Source organism: Python bivittatus, unplaced genomic scaffold, assembly GCF_059951505.1.
Source record: "Python bivittatus isolate LINGU-HERP-01145 unplaced genomic scaffold, Pbiv_v1 ctg000080_np1212, whole genome shotgun sequence".
Lineage (NCBI taxonomy): Eukaryota > Metazoa > Chordata > Lepidosauria > Squamata > Pythonidae > Python > Python bivittatus.
Genome location: NW_028277035.1, coordinates 33,785,516 through 33,804,479, shown reverse-complemented (window position 1 = coordinate 33,804,479; position 18,964 = coordinate 33,785,516). Strand labels below are relative to the sequence as shown.

Genomic DNA, 18,964 nt, shown 5'->3' with positions numbered 1-18,964 from the left:
TCCCTAGATGAGCCCGTGCAAGTGCAATGTATATGAAGCAATTTTTTAAACCCAAATGTTCAATACATTTGAGCCTTTATGAAGATAAATAAGATGCTTGATCTTTGTATCTTAAAAGTCAAGCATGTGGGTAAACGGGCAATCAGTGAAATAGAGCAATACTAATTCTTTTTTAGATGAAGAAACTGATGCTACTGTACTTGCCAAAAGCCTTGTAGGTTGAATGAAGAGCATGGAAATAGACTGGCAGTTTAAAGTGCTATCGTCCATCAAGATCATAACAGTGTCCTTGGGGACTTCTGGTAAAGTCCTGGTCATCTGTTCTAGCTTGCAACAAATATACAATGCAAATTCAAATAATATAAAGGTGGATGTTACATATACTGATGAAAAAAATACCAGTTTAAGGAGGGAAGATCAGACAGTCATGGAGCTGGATAATGATGAAATTAACTTCATCTTTATTTTGGGCCAATCATCCCACTCTAAACTAAGCTTTAAAAACAAAACTAGTAACTAGAGGGTTTTTAGAGATGGAGGAGGATGCGCTAGTGGAAAATTAATCCAGAAAGATAGAGATTGTAGGGGTTTGAAAACTACCTACTTTGGGTTGAGTTTTATAGCAGGTTTTAATTTGGATTGCACTTCTAATGGGCCAAGTACTGAGTTCTAGATTCAACATTCACTGGGAAGGCTAAGATGGCAGTGGGCAGTAGGAATGCTTTTTACCAGTTTAGGTTGGTTTTAGCTGTCCATGCTTTGTAGTGCAGCCTTCCCCAACTTGGTGTGCTTTTGATGAATTGGAGCTGCAGCACCCCAAATTCTTAGTTGCCAAAACTAGAATCTGAGAATTTTAGGAATTGCGGTTCCAATAAGTGTGGAAGATACCAACTTGAGTAGCCTGCTCTTGTGATATCTAGGCTGACATGCTGTAATGTGCACTAGGTTGGCCTCTTATCCCATTCTGAAAATTCAAATGGTGCAAAAGCTGCTTGCTAATAATGCAGTGCAACCACATTGTGTCACATTATATCACTTTCAGATTTTGCCCAGCTATTCTCCAGCACAGACTAAATTGTTAATATTTGTAAATAGAGAAGCAGTTTGGGTTGAGGTTAGTTGACTAATCTGCTGCATGATAAATAGTTGGCATTGGAAGCCTGCTTGTGTGCTCATCATCCATTTGATCAGACTGAACAAGGGATTGCCATTTCTCAGTTGTGGCTTGCTTCTTGTGGTGTTGTTTTCCATGTGATGTTTGTTAGGCCTTATCTCACTAGGCCTCTTAAAGCTCACATGAGTGCCTTAGCCTGTAATTGAAACTGAATTCGATCAAGGGCACTGTATACATGGTACTGGCTCATTTGACTTGGGAATGGGTGGGTTATTGTATAATTGTTTCTTTTATTATTGTGTTGTTACATTTTTGTAATTTTTCTTGTCTGGGAAGGCTGATTCTAGTAGGTGGCGTATAGATCCTAATAAAAATGTAAACAAGCATGACAACTATAGCCTTCATTTATTTAATATTTATTTAATAGTGCTGTATTTGCCAAATTTGTTCTGAAACCATCATTGTTGATATGTTTACAGCAAGCGGCTTCTTTGTGATGTGGTAATTGTTGCTGAAGACATAGAAATTGAAGCCCACCGTATTGTCCTAGCAGCTTGCAGTCCATATTTCTGTGCAATGTTTACAGGTAACTTTGTTTTCCAAACAAATAACTATTATTATTTTGGGAAGGGTGAAGAGAGAATGTTACATGGTGGTGTTACATGATGCTGTTACATGGATGCGGGATGTTAAATAGAGGTGTGGCCTTTATTGAAAAGTGTTCTGTCAGAAGAAGGAAAAATAGGCATTAAGTGCATAGCTTACAGTATAAGCCAGCGTTCCTCATTTTTAGTGAATGTCTCATGGCTATAGAGCTTTACGTTGTGGGTTTGATTATGGAGATAATGCAGGTCTAAAATCAGTCTAGTCTTCTTAGTGGAGGTTTTGGGTTGGCCTTTGCATTAAGGCTGCCATTGGACTGGCTTTGATGGTAGAGGAGAACATCCTTACCAAGGTGACCTGGCCACTTACTCATCCATTTAAAACAGACAGAAAACAAGCTTCATGAACTTTTGTCTCTCGCTTCCCGTCTCCATTTTTTGCCTTACTTTATCACTTTTGTAAGGCAACTGTGCTGACCGGTGTTACCCAAAAAATAGAAAAACATTGCTTGGGCCATAATATTACTCTTGGTGTGAATCCTCTGCAGGCCACAATTCACTAAGTATCTTACTTTTGTTACTATATTCCATCAATATTATATTTTACAATTAATAATTAGCTCTTTTGACTTTTATGATCATAGTCGCTAAAAAACACATAGTTTCTTTTTGCTTGAACAATGAAGAAATGGAAACATAATAAAATATATATACATGACATTTGACTGATACAATCCAGATTTTTTTAAACATTTGGCTTGTGTGAAGTGGTCTTTAAAGCACTTAAGTATAGCTTGATTGCTGTAACATTGCAATTGTGCAGATTGACTTTGTTGCCTCCAAAGTGCTAAATAGGAGACTAGCATATGATAGTCAGGGTGCAGGATCTGACACCATCTGAGAAACAGGAAGATTATTTTTTTTGAATGAAGCAGTGGCAATCTTGCTAATACCCAGTATCAAGATGGAAAAGGAGAAGAGAGAGATGGGTCTGCTACTGCCATGCTTCCATCCCACCTAATGCATCTTCTTGATCAGGAAATTAAGAATTACCAAGAAGAGACACAAAGGGTTGTCTGTCTGTCCGTCTGTCCTTCCTTCTTTCCTAGTTTCAAGCTTGCTAGAACAGCCAACATAAACTCAAAAGAAGAGTTTAAACAACTCAATTAAAAAAAGAAATAGAAAGTGTAAGGAAGGGATTGTAGTTTAGTGGTAATGCATATGGTTTGCATGCAGAAGATCCTAGGTTCAATTCCTGGTATCTCTGATTGAAAGATTCCTTATGAATCTAAGACTCTGAAAAGGCAACAAGAGAATAGAAAGTTAAGCTGATTTTGATAAGGCAGCTTCCTTTTTTCATTCCTTTCATAGAAATGATAGTGAAGGAAATAATGGTTTCTTTCTTCAGTGTTGATTTTGTGGCTGATTGTTAGCCTTCATCTATATAACATAAGGAAATAAAAGGGAAATTGTTTAAGTACTCCATGAAATCTAAAATGAAGCTCTCAAGCCCATCTGATCTTTAATACAGTTTCTTTGAGGTCATTGCTTTACAGTGCTTTCAAGTTTACGTTTCATGGACATTATTGTTTTGTGAGGCCTCCTCTGACTATATTTCATCCATATGGTATTTCATCCATATGGTTTGTCTTTGTGAACCTGCTGAGAATGATCTTCTGGAATGTAGGGGCCAAGAAAGCAATGATGGCCCTAAACTGGATATAGTGCTAAATTAGATGTTGAAAAGCTTATATTCAGTCCAGGGAAGGTAAAGGTCATGAGAGAAGTTGATTTGGAATACTTGTTCTAGATTGAGTTCCATTCACTCTGAAGGAGCAGATTCACAGCTTGAGGGTCTTTCTTGGGCCCAGCATTGTTCCTGGAGGACAACAAGATTATTGTGGTAAGTAGCTTTGCCCAGCTTCAGTTGATATGTCAAATATCCTTTTTCCTGGGGAAAGTAAATCTAGCCCAAGATAATTAATTAAAATAATATTTTGTTTAGAGTATTAGAATGAACTGCATGCATTCGTGTGAAGTTAGGGGTTTACCCCACTATACATCACTTTCCCCTTATTTAAATTAAAACATTTGCCATTTGGTTGACCGCTCACCCAGTTTTAAGAAATCCACTTATGTAACTCTCTTTTTAAGAACATTGGATTAGCCCTTTCTTTATAAGTATTCATTTCTTGCTCTGTTTTAAAATACTGGGTTATGTGTACTTTTTTGTTTCAAAGTAATTGGAAGCATTGATTTCTGTGTTGAAGACAACTCCGATTTTTTTTTTAATAAGTACTAAGCTATTGTATGAAAGATACAGATAGTTTAGAGAAGCTTGGCTTAATATCAACTTTCTTTATAGCACTTATACACACACAAAAAAGGGTTAGGTGTATTTCCCAGTGATATGTCATGACATCCCTCAGTTGGTGTTAAGCCAGACTTCAATCACCTTAATTTTTCAATGTTCCTTTTTTTTCTTTGTTAATGTTCTTTTCTAGATTTTAATGCTATTTCAGGGAAATGTAGGCTCTCAACTTATACTCTAGGAAATAAGGGGATGTTTGCCCTTGTCTTCAATTTATGTCGAAATACACTATTTATGATTATGGCTGATTCTGTACTTTCATGAGGTTTCTGATTTTCTCTAAAAAGTACTAATTAATCTACCACTGTTAATTCTACCTGTCGTATAAATTGTCACAGTGTTTTGCTACTAATATGGGGGGGGGTGTTTATGAAAGCAGAAGATTCTTGTTATATTAAAAAATATTCTCACTGATAGTGCAATGTTTGTATTGCTTTCCAAACAGTACGGGCAATTTTTATAAGGTTTTTTTTTTTTAAAAGTGGTTCCGCTTTTCTGTGCACATGCACGTAAAGGCTGTGCAGATTCAAAGGGAAAAAGATGCTTGGAAGTCTGTGCTGTGCTCATGTACAATTTGTCAGCAACTCCTTAGAGCAAGTGCGCTTTTTCCCTCCCGCCCATGTATATTCCCCATTGCCCTTTTCTCTTCAAATCTACTATGCACCATCCTTTGAAAATGAAAAAGCCTCCCCAGATAATTACATTAGATAATAAATTGTCAACCTTGAGTAGTTTTTTGTTTTTCCTGATCAGGCAAAGTTGGCTAGGTATTGCCACACACTACAGATGACATCAGCCATGAAACACATTCATGAAGAGCAGGGATACTTTCTGTGCTGAAATACTTTGCTATGACAATGCAGATTGTTCAACTGTATGGGCAAATACTTTACTACTTGGTGAAGATCTAAGGGTTTGCTACCTATCTGAATGTGTGACAGAAAAAGAATAAAATTCACGCTTCATATGTTATACAGGTGATTAAGGAACCCTTTGGTAGAATATTTATCAAGGTAATCCATTGCCAATGATAGGTTAGAACTATGTTGTCCTCCATGATAAAAACTCAGTAGTGATAAACACAGAGGAATTATCTACTGCTCAGTATGCAGGGAATTTGTTTTATTCATGGCATTTGGCCTCATTTTGAGTAACAGACAGAATCTCTTCTTATGTAGGAGAGGCAAGAAAATATTTTTCTTCTTCCCAGGAATATCAAGCAAGAAATGTGTTTGAGAGAAAAAGGAAAGCATTTAGGTCAGTGGTTCCCAACCTTTTCTATGTCCTACACCCCTAGGAAATGTTTGATTACTGTTTGCACCCCTTACAAAAGTAATATCACATTTGAAGATGAAGAAGTCTAATTTCTATTACAGGTGAACAAACTGAACTTTAAAAAAAAAGCTTTTAACTCATTGCATAAAATTGTTGCACCCCCTGAAATTCCATCTTGCAATCCCAGGTTGGGAACCTCTGATTTAGGTGATGGATAAGTACACTGACTTCTTTCTTAAATCAAGTTAAAATTCAAAATGAGCACTGTAAATGATAAAACTCTGATTTATGAACTAGAAATTACAAAACTCGGCAATGTGGATATGTAGTGGTAAGAATTCATAATGGAAAGATACAATTTGAATGTTCAGATTTCATCACACTATCTTCAGTTTTTTTTTATCTTTAGCTAATTAAAATCCATCCCCAAACATACATGGAATACATCCAAAAATGCTCTTGTCCACTCTGGTTTTAATCAGGCCACCTATTCTGAAGTTTGGATATAAAGGAAAACAGAAACTGAAGAGTAAAAGTACAGTTAAAGAGTAGAATAATGCTTTCTCAAGTTTAGAAGCTGTAATATAGAAACATAAATTGTAAGAGCTGGAAAGGGATTTGGGAGGTTATCTAGTCCTACCCTCCGCCCATTCCAGAAACCTACTACTGCACCATCCCCAAAATAATAGATACCTAGTAATTGATTCAAAGAGAGATGCCTTCACCTTCCCAAACATATTTTGGCTATTCCAAAAGTGGCTTTTAAAATAAAAAGATAAGTTGATGGACCCTAATGGGATCTCTCCCAACTCAAACTATGACTGCCTTTTAAAATAATTTCTATAATTGAATTTCAGGAGATATGAGTGAAAGCAAAGCAAAGAAGATTGAGATCAAAGACGTTGATGGACTAACCTTAAGCAAATTAATTGATTATATCTACACAGCAGAGGTAGAGGTCACAGAAGAGAATGTCCAGGTGAGGAAAGCTGAGAAGAATCTCTTGGTTAGTCGGTGGTTTTGGCATCTCATTGAAGCTCCCTGCCCTGGAAATAACTTTGGAATGCCTTCTATTCTACAAGGCTTTTGATGACCAATTTTCTGCTGGTTCTTGATTTTATTATTATTTTTTAATTAAAGCAAACAAAATACCAGTACATCCCCAAGTATGAAATAGGACAACATAAGAAACCAGGTTAAAATCATTTAAAAGAACATTTGAAATCTTAAGAAATACAGCCATTTTAAACTTTCATATTCAATATTACTATGCAAAATGACATTATGATAGGTAAAGGCAATGTATTTTCCATCTTATTGATATAAATAAAATGCAGAGATCAATTGTGAACAAGCGCATTTAAAAAATACCTGAGGCCTCTTTGCTGATTCATGAAAAAACTCTTTCAGCCAATATTTTTTCCTATATTGTTCAAAATTATTGATCTAAATATGTATGTATTTTAGTTCTGTAAAATGTTGCATTAGAAAATGTTATGTGTAAATTATTGGGAAACATGGACAATAAACCTATAGTAGAATTTATTACCAAATATGCTTGTTCATATTTTGTTTCATCTAATTATTTTGTCATTGCTGTTAGTACAATTTACAGTGTTGTTTTGTACACATCTCAGTCAGAAGATCCACTAATTTCAGTTGTGTTTATCTGAAGTAGAGATAAAAGATTACTGCTTTTCTTATGTAAGCCACTTTGCAAATTTTTCATTTTTAATGATGGGAGGAAAAAAAAAAGAACAGAATACATTTTGGGTTGAAATTTAGAATGAATCACTATCATTCTGTCTATTATACTCACGTGTGCATGAATGTGTACACACACAAAATTGGTGTGGTCTTATTAAAATTAAGTATCTCTGAAGAATTTAAAAGTACAGAATGTACTTCGGGAGCATTATATCTGACATGACAATGAAAATAAAATAGCTTGATCTAGTTTCGTTGCTCAAGATTTCAATTCAGGCAGAGTTTAATAAGGATTAGGAAAGTTGAAAGCTACAGATTTTAAATGAAGTTTGCAGTCTACTGCAGTATGGTTTTGGATGTCCAAAGGCTAGCATTCAATTCATATTGTCTGTTTTTATACATTCCAACTCCTGGTCTCACATTCTAGTTGGGATCACTTTGAAGCCCTCTCCAGGCATTATAAAATAGAAAGTATGGATGGGAGGGTGGCAAGAACCCCATCTCCATCTCTTCCACCTATGTTCCCTTGCATTGGCAGGGAAGGTCTGTGCTGAGCTGTAACTGTCTCCATCTTCACAGAGTAATTATTCTCCATGGAGTCAGGAACCTGCACACTTAGGATTTCCAATCCCGTGGAAGACCATGAACAAGAGATGGAACACACTTAAACTGTTTCTCTCAATCTGAGGAGATCTGTGAAAGGGTTTCTAAAGGATGCTTGAGGGTCAGGTTTACCAGCAGATTTTGAAAGTGCTGGCTGTTGGTATGTGATACTCCAATAATTTAACCATTGAAATACAACATAGATGTGGATGCTCCCCTTACTGGGAAAAGTGCTGTAAGTTATGTTTACATTTCATCCTTCATTGTTTAAGTAGAATATTAAAACCCTGAAGAACTGATATTAGCTGAAAGAGAAACAATCATTATTAGTTTCCCTTTACTAGGTTAAGCTAATCTATTCTAAGAATCAGTGTTGAGGCCTAGAGACTGACAACTTAATTAATTTCTCTATTTTATTGATGCCTGTTGGGGTTAGTGCTATTTAAAAAAGTTACTGATTTGTAATATTCCCGTGTGATCCAGCTGGGTTGGATTGTTCTTGCTGTAGTAGAATGAATGCACCTCAGGGCATGCTGCAGTTTTATTTTTCTGTTTGGCTGAAGAATGCTAAGGAAGTAAAGAAATGCAGTTCCTTTCTTGCCCAAGTGTGTTATAGTATGGTTAGTTTTCAATACCTTTTAAAATCATGTTTCAATGTATTGTTTTTTGGAGGAGGCAGCTTGGGACTTCAATTGCTAATTCTTTCTTGCTGATTCTTTTTTCAACTTTCAGGTTTTACTGCCAGCTGCCAGCCTATTACAGCTGATGGATGTTCGACAGAACTGTTGTGACTTTCTTCAGTCTCAGCTCCACCCCACAAATTGCCTTGGAATACGCGCCTTTGCAGATGTGCACACCTGCACAGAATTATTGCAACAGGCCAATGCCTATGCAGGTGATTATAACAGCCATCAAGACGTTCCTGGCTTTACAATATGAAAATATTGATGCCTTGAATACTAGTGCATCCTTCAACATAAAACAGAACAATGAAGTGGGGAGGGAACTAGTTTGCTGCTTAAGCTTGCAGGTGATCCTTTTGCTTAATAGAGGACTTTTAACATATATAAAATGCTCATTCTAACTGGTGAAATTCAACTGAATATATATGATCCATGTACCTCAAATAGATGAAGGCAATATGGTGTCTCCTAGATATTTCAGGAAGAATTTTCATAATTCTTGAACAATGATTATGTTGGATGAAGTATATTGAAATTGTAGTTCAACATATTTGGAGGGCAGTATGTTTCCTACTAGTAACCTAGAATAGCCACCCCAACCTAGGTGCCCTTCAGAAGTGTGGACTTCAGCTCCCAAAATTCCCTAGCCAGCATGAACTTTGCTGAAATTTCTGGAGGGACAAACATTGGAAAAGGCTGCCATTGGGATATTATTTTATCTAATATCCATCTTGTATTTTAAATACACATTTTGATGCTAGATTTTCCAAACAGACATGGAAATTACAAAATGCTTTCAATTTATAAGCACTGAATTGAACAGAACTTCTTTTAAAGAAAATTATACTGATAATTTCAAAACAGCAATGTTGAGTAAAATGACCATTGCATATTTAAGATCTACTGAAAAAACAATAAACCCTGTCCTTTGTCCTTCCTAATAGTAATTGCCTGCTCCCTAGTTAACTGTAACCTAATATATCATTAACGAAAAAATGGATATGGGGGAGTTAGAAAACGATGTGTGGCTAAGTAGAATATTGTGGTTCTACTTGGGAGCCCATCTTTGCTCTCTTAGATATACCCTTCATTAAAAGAGTACCACTGAGTTAAAAAGTCAGGGATTACTTTATATTTTGAGAAGACGGTGGTGGAGTCAAGTTTGCATAGGAAAGAAACACCATGATGGATTTTTAGGAAATGGCCTAAAAATCAGAGAAGGATAAGAGCTAAGGAAGGAAGCAAATTAATAGCAAGGGAATTGTCTAAAATTGGAACTACTTGAAAGAAGAAAAATAGACAAAGAGAGGTAACAGAAAGATGTACGTAGAGAGAGCAAGCTACAAAGAAGAGTTTTTATCATGGATATGCAGATATTTGAGTAGAAGGAGTGTGAGCAGATTATTAGGAAAATATAAGGCTGGGTTGAAGGAAAAGTTAGTGCAAAAAATACCCATTTCTCCCTGCTGATTTGTATGTACTGCAAGCATGTCTCAGCTGTTTCAGAATTGAGAAGGTAGTGGGAAGGTGGGGAAGGGAAGTGATTTCTGACTCACTAGGGTGCCTCTTAGTTAAGCTTACAACTCTTGAAGCCAGCTGGTAGCCTGTCACTGGCCTGTTATATGATTAAGTAAAATGTAGCCTTTTTCTACAGCTGTAATATTAAAGACTTAGTACCCCATTCACTGAAAGTTACTATATTTGAGAGGAGTTGTAAGAATGTAGACTTGTTCATGAAATGCCAATTTCCAATTGGCAAGTTTCTGATATGGGGAGTACTTAAACCAGGGGTCCTCAAACTTTTTAAACAGAGGGCCAGTTCACGGTCCCTCAGAATGTTGGGGGGCCGGACTATGGTTTGAAAAAAACATGAGGAGAGCCACCGGACCCGGCATACCTGTCATGTAGAATAGTCCAGCTCTGCGATCTCCCTCCTCGTGCATCGCCTGCAGCTCCTGACACAGCCCCGACACTTCCGCTTCTGACAGACAGCAGCGGCGGCCAATCAGGCGGGTAGGCTGGATAAATGACCCTGGTGGGCCGTATCCGGCCTACGGGCCGTACTTTGAGAACCCCTGACTTAAACCATGCAGTCTGTTACATGCTATCAGAAGAATAAACAATTGTAGAAAAGTTATGGGTAAAATAGACAAGAATAGAGAATCTTAAAGCATCCTTCCGCTATTGTTATTTATAGGCTCTAAAATCAAGTACTTCAAGCAGATGTGCGGAAGATGCTTTACACTGAAGCAAATTCTTTCCCCTAAGATTTCAGTTCTGTTCCCTAGTCAACATTTTCCTAGCCTTCAACATAGTTGTACTTACCATGTAGAACCTTCCCTGGAGTCTTCCTTAAAGGAATGGAAGTACAGAGTCAGTGGTATCCATGTCAATGATGCAGTCTTGTTTCATAGATGGTGATGGTGGTGATGATAACAACAGCAGTACACCGTAGGATGATTCTATATAGCTGTAGCTCTGTCTCTACCCTCCTTGTCCAAATAAACTGGACTTGGCTGGTGAATAGGAAATTTTAAGCATGAGTCAAATTATTTACAAATCCAGATACAAATCTTTTTAGTAATTTTTTTTTCATTGATTAAACTCAGCAGGCGTGCTCAGAGGACAGATGTTCTCATGGAATGGTAGCTGGCTAAATAACAGAAAATAGAGGCAATTTTCATATAACAGGAACACTGACTAAAAAGGGGGATTTTGACTGATAGTTCTAGGCAAATATCAATGCATTCTGTGATGAACGTAGAAAAGAAAAGGCAAATTCCAGGCTTGGAGCCATGAGGGAAGGAAGAATTGAAAATGAAACAGCTCATACAGGCATCCCTTATTAGCCATGGTATGTTATCTGCGGGGACGCGGTGGCGCAGTGGCTTAATGATGCTGAAAGTTGCCAGCCAGAAATGGTCGACGCTTCAGCAGTTCGAGTCCAGCCTTCGCGTTAGCAGGGTGAGCTCCTGTTTCCTCCCCAGTTCCTGTCAACCCAACAGTTCGAAAACTCACGTGAGTAGATAAATGGGGACTCTCACTCCGGTGGGAGGAAAAATGCTGGTGGTGCCTTGCAAAAAGGAGTCGGGAGCAGTTGCTGGTAAGCACGAAAAACTGCGTGCGCCCAAAAAGGGTGCGAAGCAATGGAAACCCCACCCCCTGCGCACACCAGCTGGGCTCTGCTCTAGGAAGGAGGCTCTGGCAAACCACTTCCGAAACACTTGCCTTGAAAACTGCAAGGACTCGTCCAAGCAGTCACTGCAGAGTTGGTAACGACTGAGCGCAGATTAAAAAAAAAAAATGTTATCTGCAGTTTTGCATTTGCATGGTCATTAAACAAACCAGACCTAAAGGTTTTACATATCTGCAATGTTGACCTTGTATTTTGTTCCTTTTGCACTTTGTTCCTTTTGCAATAAATTTTGTAGGGTCTCGTTACTGATGTAATGAAGTGAGAAAAGAATCCCTGTAGATAACCAAGTCAGCCAGTGCACCAATTCATAATATATCTTTGATCATATTGTACTTGGAGTATACATACGTGTTCTCACTAAACCTCGGCTAATTTGAGAGCTGGGAAAGATATAAACAAGGGCAGTGAATATGATTATGGGACTACAGCAGCAGTCCTATAAAAAAGGCTACCGTGTTTAGGTTTTTTAGCTTGCAGCAAAGGCAGTTAAGAGGAGACGTGTCAGAGTGGTGTTTTCAACCTGAGCAAATCCAGATCTGTAGACTTTTAACTCCCAAAATTCCATAGTCAGCATAGCCATTGCTGAGAATTCTGGGTGTTGTTCACATATCTGGACATTGGCTAGGCTGAGAAACACTATCTTAGAGGAGTGTAAAATCATGCATAGTATGGACCTGTGGATAGGGAGAGGGCTTTTTTCTCTTTCTTACAATGTCAAAACTGGGGGTCATCTAATATGGGTAGATTCAACCTAATATGGGGAGATTTTGGACCTATAAAGGAAGCACTTGGTTAAACCTTGGAACTGATGATGATGGCTACCAATTTGGGTGGCTGTAAAGGATTCCAGGTAAATTATGGGTTATCATTGCAGCCAAGATGTTTGTTACAAGTGACCTGCTTTGAAAGTTGGCTGCTAAAGAAGGTTTGTTTCTCCCTTGTCCACATTTCTGAACTTTTTGAATGTAGGGCATTCAGAGCTTCTCTTCCTTTGTTATGTCTGGGACAAATAATTACCTTTTAAATGTTTGATTTTTAGAACCGTTTAATCTTTAACCAGACCAGTACTGTACGACATTTAGTTTAAATCTGGTTTAATAGCAAGAGCTCCTCTTGCTGTTTTGTTGCCCTTCATGAAGAACATTCCTTTAACATGTCCCTATGAAATGTTAATGAAAATATTCCAGAAATGCATTCAAAATTCCTTTGGCTATACATTAACTGTGTACAGTGAAATAATCTGAATATTAAAGCAGCAGAAAGCAACTTATGAGGTCATTGAATACCTCTTTTAGAAATGCCTAAAGCAGATAACTTAGTCTGTGTTAACATGTTGCCTTAAGCCACAATGTGATTTATTTGATTTGAGTTTAGTGTGATGTATGGACTATAGTCTTAAATTTGCCTTTATACAATTTTGAAAAATTTTATAGAACATTATATTCTCATTTTAAAAATTGTTTTCCTGTAATAAGCTATATAACCAATAGCTAACTGGACAATCTGTGATAGGCCATTATAATTATTAAAGTTGGGGTGAGATTAATATTCTCAGGAGCCACCTGCTGGTGAAGAGAAGTATTTTAGCAGACCTAATTTGAGGAAATACTCAGTAATAACATTCAGAACTGATGCCGGAAATGAAAAGTGCTGAAGATAAATATCTGTTTTGTAATCTCTCTATGTGCATGTATTAATATGATAACAACATCTTCATTATCACATTGCTTTTCAGCTTGGAAAACAAGCTAGGTTCCAATCTACTATGGAGTATTTGCCTAAAGAGAACTTCAGTTTCTATGTGCAGTTTTCCATACTAGCACAGAAACTGTCTTTCTTGGGCCTGCCCTCAGGAGACATTGTTATACTATTGCCCCATATGCTAAACAGTCTTTACAATTACAGTCTTTACAAGCCATCCCCACCCAAGCACTTCCCAAATGTGTTGGACTACAGTTTCCATCACCTACAGTCAGTGTAACCAGTGCTGGGAGAGATGGGCGACATACAAATTTAATAATAAATAAAATAAATAAATAAACCAGTCACAAGCCTGGTCTACATCAGTTGATAGATGCTGCCTGCAGGGTTGCAGACAGATGTTCTTCTTTTTCTTGTTGTTTTCTGTACATGACTGAACCTGAGACCCCTTGCATGTCAAGCATGTACTTAGCTGTGGCTCTTCTACAATGTGTCTATGAAATTCAGAGTTTCACACATGTGCAGCAGCAAGCTGTACATCTGTTGATGTGACTGTGAAGCTCATTTTCTTTATTGGTGTCACTCCTGAGCATCAGTCAGTCTGTTATTCTTTATACAGTGAAATCTCATTTTTCAGCTATTGTTGTTAGTCCTTGTGTTGAGTGGAAACTTGAATTTACATTATGATCTTCCTTTTTTTAACTTCCAATTCTTTGGAACAGAGCAGCATTTTCCTGAGGTGATGCTTGGTGAAGAATTTCTTAGCCTAAGCCTGGACCAGGTTTGCAGCTTGATATCGAGTGACAAACTCACAGTGTCATCAGAGGAAAAGGTATTCTTGATTGTATCTTCTGTAATATGGAAATAGAACAAAACTTGCTTCACTGTATAGACAGAGGAGAAAGAGAAAGACCTGAGCATTCAAATAAATAACAACTTTTGCTAGTTGTCACATGGAAATTGCTTCTAACAATGAAATAAATTTTCTTCTTCTTTGAGAAGAACCTCCCCTGAAGATCCCAAGGCGCAGATATGCTGCCATAGGGAATGGTGCTTCTTTAGGTATTAATTAGGATCTCAAGCTAATTAGGGTTTTAAAGATCAGCACAATCATACATCTTTGAATTTAAAAGCTTCTGTATGGTGCTGTCCAGAACTAAGACAGAAGTGGAATAAACTCCAGTAGGCTTTGAAATTCTCTAACCTAAGAAGATTCAGCGCACCTAAAGGCAGAAGCCTTATATGATCAGGAAAAGGATACATCAAAACGGCCACTAATGAAGCTGAAAAGATGAGAAGGCACACAGATCAAGGTTCACAATTTAAAACATTGCTAAATGAGTAATTGATTAAACTTTTGTAGAAAGTATAACAAGCTGGATGGAATGTAATTAGTGCCACTTGAAATTTAATGTCCCATCCCTAATTTACACTGGCTGAAGGATTTGGTTTTTAAGCAGCACAAGCATACAAATGTGCATCGGCGCCATCAGCGCTTTAGTCTGGACTTCCCATTGGCAACTTCCTCCTACTGCACATTCATTAATTAAAGCTCCTTTTCTTCAACATTCTTTTTGATGCTCTCAGATATTCAAGTCTCCAGCCTGGAGATTCCTTATCAGGCAGAACCCCTGCACTGAAAGAAATGTTGGCTGCTGATGATTGGATGAATTCAACACAAACCAAGATTTTACATGTACAATGGTTATATATATGTGACTACCTTTGTGATTTAGACTATATTTGGATTTTCCTTCCCTAACCTACAAAATCTATTTTAAACTAAAAAGTAGGATTTCCAATGGCTGGTGTACACCTTCGTTCATTTCATAGAATGCCATGATTTTTCCATGCGTCTTTTGTGTTCCCTGCTATCACATACTGTACGCTCCAGCATCCTATTTCCTGTTGTCCCTTAAAACACTGTCCAAATAGTCATGCAAAAGACTCGAAGCAGGCAAATTAAGTATACCCCCCAAACACATTTTTATTCTAGTGATGAAATCAGAATGTGAATATTGCCCTTGAGGTTTTGAGTCAGCTTCAGAATGCTAACAGTTATAATGTATGCTTATTGCACAACATTGTAAACAAATTGACGTTCTGGACCGGAAGTGTGCTACATAATTTGAAGTCTAAAAGTATGCAAGCTATAGCTTATTTGAAGTATTATATTTTCATCCTGCACACAGTCTTTATGCTTATGTAAACCTTATTCTATCATCATCCTCTGTCTTTTAAAAAGTGTTTAATTAGGTTCTGCAGACTTATTCTTGCAAAATTTATGGAATCACTGCTTCCAAAGTTGGGTTCTGTAATGACAAATTATGTCCCTTTTAGACAAACAAGTTTTTGCTGTTTGCAGGTCTTTGAAGCTGTCATTTCTTGGATAAACTATGACAAAGAATCTCGCTTGGAACACATGGCAAAGCTGATGGAGCATGTTCGTCTTCCTCTCTTGCCCAGAGATTACCTTGTACAGGTGAGTAGTCATCAGATCTTTGCATAATTAAAAATAGTACAAGCTTGACCTGCTTCTTTATGGCTTGATATGCATTCATCTATCAGCCTTAGGAATCATAGCCTTTGCATGCTTTCTTGCTAGGTGTGCACAATGCTTTCTTCACCTGAAGGCTCAGTTGGACAGAACAGGGATTAAATTTGTCTAGAATAAATGGTGCAGGAAAGGCCCCCATTTTGCATTGTAATGACATATGAATTTGGAATTTTTAAAACCAACTTCACGTTGTGTAGGGTTTTTTTTAGTAATGTAATCACTGGGAGAGGTCATTTATTGACATAGGGTGAAGCTGTAGCAGTATGCTGATGATAATCATGTATACATCTCCACCTCTGGCTGAACAGAAGAGGGTATCAAGATTCAGTTCCAGCAAGCTGGAGTGGCTGTGGATTTAGAAGCAAACGGATTCCTGTGGAATTCAATCTTTAGCACTGAATGGGTTGTCCTCCCCATCCAAAGATCACCCATAACTGGGGGTCCTCTTGGATTCATGGCTCTTGCTTGAAGAGCAGGTGGAGACCATGGCATAACTCCATCTTGTGAGCTAATTGTAGCCATTTGTGGATGGAGATACTTTGATTATTGTCACTTATGCTTTTGTCACTTCATGTTTGGACTACCATAATTTGCTTTACATGGGCTGCCTTTAAAGATCATGTGGAAATTTCAGGTGGTCCAGAATGCAATGGCCTGAATATAATGGGCACCACCTGGTTCACCCATGTGACACCACTTCTTTAGGAGCCGCACTTGGTGTCATTAGACTTCTCAAAACCTTTTATGCTTAGAATTTGGATATCTACCTTCTTTGGGTAGAAACTTCCTGTCCAATAAGACCAAGCAGGGAAAGCTTGCTGTAGGTCCTGACTCTTGAAGCGTACTGTTTTTGAGTGACCATAGATGCCCGAATGCATGCATGTATGTATGTATGTGTGCATGTTACTATTGTTCTTGCTGCTGTTAGCTGCTTTTCAGAGAAAAATTCTTCCAAGGAGTTTACAGGATAAGACAAGACAGATGTCAATATTAATAAAGACCAAGTTAATCTTTTCCTAAAATATGAAACACCAAATCCCGTAGCAAGTGCTGTTAAAAAAAATTAAGTAAAGATCATAGATTACAAGTTAAACTTAGATATTCCTAAAGACCTGGAGAGATGCTGATTGAGAAACTTCCAATATAGGATTACTGTAAAAATATCCTGTTCCTCCTGCCTACTGCCTGGCTGCAGCTTACAATTTACATAAATAGTCATCACACAGACTATTTAGGTAGTCTTACACATGTGTTCATATCTTTAAATTCTTGCATTTAAGTCAATCTACCTAACTTGAAAAGAAAAGAAAAAGAAAAGCAGTATTATCCTGGTGATAATAAACTGCTTGTTCTCCCAGTCATTGTATACTGGATGGGGAATGGATGGCCTCCCATTCTTGTAGTATTAATTATCCAATCACAAGAACATGCTGTGCCTGTTTCATTTGTCTTCTTGTTAAGTTCCCACATCAGTGCAATTCAAAAAAGCATGAGCATCCACAAAAACCAAATGCTTTTTCAAAAAAAAATTAGCATGTGAGATAACTTCTGTGCCAAAGAGAACTACTATGTCATAATTAAGTATCTTTGAAAAGTATCTTATGCTCAGTTCACATAAAATAAAATACTTAGAATACATGTGGGTGTCCTACAAGTTACAGGCAGCATTCAGTCTTTTTTTATGTGGCCAATGTGGGCATCACATAATTGTCTCCCAATTTCTGTTGAGGGGACCAAGGATGCAGAAGAAGGGCCATCTCTGTGGATTGTTTGCCTTGGAGGCTGTACTCCTCCCAGCCTGTTAAGCAACAGTTTAGGCTGAGCAAAGAACAGTCTCTCCTGAAATGTAAAGAAGAATATCTTTTCTGATCCCAGCATTTGAAAGCCAAATTTGTGCAGTGTTGCTACCATCTTCCCCACTTTTATAGGATTTGAAAGTGATTCAGATCTTTCCAACCCTGCACGCTGCCGCTTTCCATGTCTGTTTTTTTTCTGTGCCTGAAAACTCTGTGTGTGTCTTGAGGATGGAAGGATTTCCCACCCTCACTTGATATCAGTGTTTGCCACCCTTGGCAACTTTACGATGTGAGGACTTCAAGAATTCCCCAGCCAGCATGGCTGGGAGTTGATGTCCACACATTTTAAAGTTGCCGAGGTTGGGAAACACTGAATTAGATAAGGTGGTAGCACAATTTCATGCATAGAACATGCATCAGTGCTCCGTTGAATAGAACTAATATTGTAAGGAATGGGAACCACTTAATGAACCAGATGTGGAATAGGCAGAATGCCTTGTGGCTTAAAACTATTACATCTAAATCTTTCAAGACAGATCAAGCAAACTTCCCTTGGCACATAATTTTTAAAGTTCACCACCTGTTGTTCATTAGTGAAATGCAGCCATTGCACTAATCTGTGTTGACATATTTAGACAGTTGAAGAAGAAGCTTTAATCAAGAATAATAATACATGTAAAGACTTCCTCATTGAAGCCATGAAATATCACTTACTTCCTCTGGATCAGAGACAGCTGATAAAAAATCCTAGAACCAAACCAAGGACACCAGTCAGTCTGCCAAAGGTAAACAATGTTTCCTTGTTAAAAAATTCACTTTTTAGTTCAGAACTCTAGTATGTACAATAGACATTGGCAGTGATTCCAGCCCAAGTGTAAAAATATGTTGGCATTGTATTCCAGTAGTGAACACTTTTCCTACCCAAATGTTTTTCTATTTAGCATTGATTCAGAAGTCACTTAAATTCCCGTGTGCCAAAACCTTGTTTCTGCCACGCTACGGTATGGAAAACACCACTCAGACATAGTTTAGGGTATGTACGGTGCAAAGAAAGCACAAAGGAGGGGGCTACGTATAGTCTTCCTAAAGATGTTAAATACTGGCATGCAGTGGGTGACCATGAATATCAGTTCAGGTTAGCCAACCTGTGAAGGAACACTTTAGTTGGGACAAACATGAGTTCTGAAACTTTTAAAGCTAGATTTTCACTTATATAAGAATGCAAACAAGTATTAAGCACAGGTTTAAAATGTGGAAGTATTGTTTTTCATTAGCTTGATTTCATTCTGATTTTTTTCACATTCTAAGTTCCTGTATATTAAAACTACTCTCTTCTGTTATTAATGACCATTGCTAATC

The 18,964-nt window shown here is 37.6% G+C and overlaps 1 protein-coding gene across 4 annotated transcripts in view; it reads left to right on the top strand.

Annotated features, from left to right (window-relative positions):
• The window catches only part of KLHL3 (kelch like family member 3), a 57,002-nt gene that overhangs the window by 21,054 nt on the left and 16,984 nt on the right, over nucleotides 1-18,964 (top strand). For 3 of the 4 annotated variants that reach the window (XM_007427461.3, XM_088133790.1, XM_088133791.1), the window contains exons 3-8: nucleotides 1,594-1,700; nucleotides 6,220-6,341; nucleotides 8,405-8,567; nucleotides 13,975-14,084; nucleotides 15,618-15,734; nucleotides 18,241-18,390. In XM_007427461.3, the coding sequence (XP_007427523.1) occupies nucleotides 1,594-1,700; nucleotides 6,220-6,341; nucleotides 8,405-8,567; nucleotides 13,975-14,084; nucleotides 15,618-15,734; nucleotides 18,241-18,390 (769 nt within the window). Of the gene's footprint in view, nucleotides 1-1,593; nucleotides 1,701-3,526; nucleotides 3,620-6,219; nucleotides 6,342-8,404; nucleotides 8,568-13,974; nucleotides 14,085-15,617; nucleotides 15,735-18,240; nucleotides 18,391-18,964 lie in introns of all 4 variants that reach the window. The other variant, XM_088133792.1, reaches the window with a different exon arrangement.